The sequence below is a fragment of the Hordeum vulgare genome, chromosome 7H (genome assembly GCF_904849725.1).
Source record: "Hordeum vulgare subsp. vulgare chromosome 7H, MorexV3_pseudomolecules_assembly, whole genome shotgun sequence".
Classification (NCBI taxonomy): Eukaryota; Viridiplantae; Streptophyta; class Magnoliopsida; order Poales; family Poaceae; genus Hordeum; species Hordeum vulgare.
Genome location: NC_058524.1, coordinates 617,663,622 through 617,668,214, shown reverse-complemented (window position 1 = coordinate 617,668,214; position 4,593 = coordinate 617,663,622). Strand labels below are relative to the sequence as shown.

The 4,593-nt window shown below is 43.6% G+C and overlaps 1 protein-coding gene across 1 annotated transcript; it reads left to right on the top strand.

The window, feature by feature from the left end:
* Positions 1–240: 240 nt before the first annotated feature.
* On the top strand, positions 241–2,703 carry LOC123413514 (NEP1-interacting protein-like 1). Its single transcript, XM_045106449.1, has 5 exons — positions 241–459; positions 911–1,089; positions 1,447–1,530; positions 2,307–2,477; positions 2,557–2,703. Exons 1-5 carry the CDS (start codon positions 288–290, stop codon positions 2,701–2,703), a joined length of 753 nt encoding a protein of 250 aa, XP_044962384.1. The 5' UTR covers positions 241–287.
* Positions 2,704–4,593: the final 1,890 nt, after the last annotated feature.

Here is a 4,593-nt window from a genome sequence, read left to right as displayed (position 1 = left end):
TGTGTCTACATACGGAGCAAAATAATTGAATGTACACTCTAAAGTATATCTATATACATCTGTATCTAGTCCACTAGTGAAATCTCTACAAAGACTTAGGAACGGAGGGAGTACAATGGATTGACATGACAAGGTTCCCGCTCGATTTATGTCGGTTCATCCCGTACCCCCCGCGTCCGGGTATATATATGCGCGACCCCCTCGACCCGAACCATTCCACGCTCGTCGTTGCATGCTCGCCGCCAAGCTCCTTGGATCCTGCCGAGCTAGGGTGCCTGCCGGCCTTGATGGATCATTGGGTGCCTCCTCCTTCTTCCCTCTCCGGCGCGGACGCCGCTTCTCCGAATCCTCGCTGCCACTTGGACGGGGTGCGGAGAGCATGCGGGAGGTGCGGCGCCGCGGCTGCGGCGGCGGCCGGGTCGGCGCTCGGCGCGCTGCTCACCTTGGTCTTCGCCGTCGGTACGTTCCCTTCCGTTCTTACGGGCAATGCTTGCTGCCGCCGTGGCTCCAATCGTTTGCTGCATGCGGTGCGCGCGAGCAGGCAGCCTTGCTGTTTGATTACGACGAATTGTACTTGGGGTGCATTCTTATATATTTGCTCGAATTGGCAACAATTCAATCTTGAAGGCAGAATTTTTTGAGCTTCTTTGCTACTTCTGTCACGAGACATGCTAATTAAGCTTACCATAAAAGCTTCCGCTTTTCATTATTGATGTACAGGTTTTATCGGGTTCATGGTCGATCAATGATCATGTTTTTGTTCTGTGTCTGGGTCGTGCTTGCAAGTTCTAATTATTTCGCTGGGTATTGCATTGCAATTATTCCATGAGTAGGTCATGCTGTGTAAATGGTTGGTGCAAAGTTCATCTGAAAGTTTTCCTCGCTGTAAATTATTATTTTTTGAATGCAGTGGGTTCACTAGTTGGGTTCTTCATCGGTGCCTGCATGGGGATGTCCACCGAAAGCGGCGTGCTCCGGGGCGCCGGCGTGGGAGCCGTCTCCGGCGGGGTCTTCTGCACCGAGGCCGTTGAATCCTGCATCGAGATTTGGAGATCCAGCGAATCCGGAAAATATAGCATTCTCTTTGTGGTGAGTGTGAAAGAACTCAGTGACCTCTTTTTCTTGTATGTATCAAGAAAGGTAAAGGATCATTTTCCTGGGCCTACCCGAGCACATATGTAGCTACCTAGGATGCGAAAGATGTAAGCATGAGATGTGAAATTTGCTATGTTGGCTGATATATTTTGGAGCTCATTCAGTTGAAGAGAAATCAGGAAACCATGAAAACATGTGCTAGACGTATATATGTTTTCTCCAGGAAATAATATTGCATTCCTTTGTTTTTGCGCTATGCTATCGTCATTTTTGTGTGAATTCGTGAAGCCAATTCATGAGCAGATCAAACTAGGTTTTACTTGTTCTGATATTCTGTGTTGGGTCTTTCAGCTTGACATCATCTCTAGCCTCTTCAGTGGACGAATTGTTTGGGAGAAGGTCAGCCCGGCACTGCAGCGTGCAGTGCAAAGCCAGGTATATAGCTCTTCGTATATATAAGCTAGTTGTAAATTCATAATGATTGGTAGGTTGATATCATTGCCTCTCTAATGGCTAAAATGGTAGGATACCCAAGTAACCATGGCAAGTTCTAGTAAAATTAAATCTTGTATTCATCTAATATAAGTAAAACACTTTCAAACCTTACAATTCTCCTGATGTAGTAGGTTCTTAGCATTAAAATGGTTATATGGAGAATAACGTTTCCCATTCTCCTGCAAATTTAAGGAAGGTTCTAGTCATAGGAATATCCAGAACTAACTAGATTGTGAGGCTAGAGAGATCAAACCTTAAATGTACTTGTTGTGGCATCTAAAATATGAAATCATTCATAAATGTGTTTGTGTGTGCTATTATCTTAGAACAAACAAACAATCATGCCATGTAATGATACGATGTATAATTGAGGAAAAAATCATGATACTGACATGTATTGTTTAATAGATCCCCACATTATCCGCAAAATAAAACAAATAGATCACACATTATCCAAGATTAAACTTGTGAGCAATCATTTGACACCATCTGCGATATAGGACTATATGCAGTGTGTTCCTTCAATGCACATACAGTACTCTTTCTGATATTATAGGACTAGAGAGTCCCAGAAGCAATAACGACTTCTAGGCATGACAACTATAATTGCATGCATTTGGTTTTGATCGCGACTTGGCAAGGTTCTACTATGTGATTGCTGCGGCAGTTGCTTGCACACCACGCTAGGTCTGATCCTAATGGCTTGTGTAATGCAGATGAGTTTACTGAGTACACCATTCACTGACAACAGTGACCTTTTCGACACCGGCGGTACGGATGGCATGTCAAGAGATCTGATCAACAAGATCCCAGCGATCAGGTTCAGTGCGGCAACCGGTTATGATCAGGAAACTGATGAGAGCTGTTGTTGTTCAGTGTGCCTTCAGGTTAGTGTGTGAGCTTGTCTTGCATTGTTTGCCAAAAATAGTTTCTTGGACTGATGACGTGCTGAACACTACCAACCAGGATTTCGGATCCCGGCAATTTGTGAGAGCTTTGCCTCTGTGCGGGCATTTTTTCCATGTGCGATGCATCGACGATTGGCTTCAGAGGAACGCGTCCTGCCCACTCTGCAGGTGTGGTATTCATATAGTAGACCATATACATATGTAAACAAATTCGCCGCGCACTGGTGTATTTTCATAGTTAAATACCCGTACGTGGTCGCGTTCTACAACCGAAAAATAGTCTTGTCAGACATGTATGAGAAATTTCTGACGTGAATTATTGACAAGAAGCTTCTTCATGATGTGTCTGTGAAAAATCTGAGTCTGCTAGTACAGGCATTTCCTTTTATTGGGAGCAGACGAAACCTCTCCATCATGCAGGTTGTTTTACAGAGAGAGAGAGAAGTGACGTGCATTCTCGCAGAAGGTACAGTTCGACAGAGATTGATTGATACAACCATCAAGGAGGTTTTAATACGACGACGAGGAATGAAACAGATGGACAAGAAAAGTCTAAACATGATCGTCAACAATGTCCTTTGATCTTTACAGATTTTTCTACGAATCATTAACGCAACATGCCGATCCTATCTAACATAAACAAGAAAAATGTAAATCTGAGAAAATACCGTGTTAAAAGTCATCAAAATCTGATATTTTGATAAAAATTCCACTAAATGAGGTAATGTGTGTCATAAATGTACAACTACAGGGTAAAAAGCAGAATTCACTCTTTTAATAACCATGTTTTGTGGCTACTGACGGAGTGGTGATCTGATTCTGATCCAACGTTGTTACTTCGTGTATTTCACCATAAACCCTCTAATTTCACTCTCAAATATGGATTGCTTGTGAGACCCGGCTAGAAGGTCTCATGTATACAAAAAATAAATAAATTAAACATGTCTCATATATACAATTGTATTCTCAAGTTAACTCTCCTATTTAAAATCCTTCAGGAACTTGAAATTCACCTTCTATTAGGTTGTGTTTGTTTCTGCTCTAAAGAGCGGCTCCATCTGCTCCGTAGGCCGGAGCTGAAACAAGCACCAGATTTCGATCCGGCTATGCACGGCCTCGGGGTTGTCAATTCGGACTTTTCGCAGCGGCAATCAGCTCCAAAAACAAAAAAAGACCATTTTGCAAAAGGTGGCACTAGGCACTGACCGGCTGACCCAAAATCGCGATCGGTCGTGGTCTGAGCCGTTGGATATCGCTTCCCTCGACGGCCCGATATGTCAGCCTCTCCCTGCCCAACACCCGATGCAACAAAACAGCCAGACTATTTTTTGTTACAACGATCGTGTCACCAATCTCCAAGAAAGGACATAATTCCTTTTCTAAAAAAAAGAAAGGACATAATTGAGGCCGTGTCAACCCTCCCCTGGGGTGCTCAGATTCCTCAAATAGTTGCATTCATGTCTTATCTCTCGGAAAAAGTGCTAGACGCCATGGATATTGATTCAAGTTTTGGTGCTGGACGAGCTCTAGTGCCCTTGCCCGCCGAGTACCTTTGGATCCGCTCGTCACCGGTGATGGCGGAACCGTGCTGGAACGAAACCAACCACGCTACAGGAACCCAACTGTTGTCTTCGAGGATGTAGCATGGCGCGTTGGGCAGGGACGTGTTCAATTTAGCGAGATCCTTGAAAAAAACCTAGATGTCTTGATCAAATTTGCTCCAATGCTTTGAATTTTGTTGGTCAGCAAAGCCCCCCACCTGGAAACCCTGTGTTTGATTGTGTATCATGCTCTGCATTTTGCTGCATGACAATTCTGAGAAATAAGTATTGATATATGCTCTAAATATTGGCTGAAAAATGCATATATGCTCTGAATGCTGCGTGTTGTATTCTTCTACATGCTCTGTGAATGTAGCATCATGAGCAACCCCCACCTGGATGTTTTGTTGTTGCATGTTCTGAATTTGAACTGAAAAATAGCCCCTGCATATAATCTATAGAAAATGCTACATTCTCTGAATCTTGGTTGTATATGCTTCATCCACTCAAAGGAGCATCATGCTCTAGATCTGGCTATATACTACATCCAATTA

Coding starts and splice junctions, on each gene's coding strand:
- LOC123413514 (XM_045106449.1), top strand. CDS start 288: ATGGATCATTGGGTGCCTCCTCCTTCTTCCCTCTCCGGCGCGGACGCC. Junction 1,090..1,446: donor AATATAGCATTCTCTTTGTG/GTGAGTGTGAAA, acceptor TGGGTCTTTCAG/CTTGACATCATCTCTAGCCT. Junction 1,531..2,306: donor AGCGTGCAGTGCAAAGCCAG/GTATATAGCTCT, acceptor TGTGTAATGCAG/ATGAGTTTACTGAGTACACC.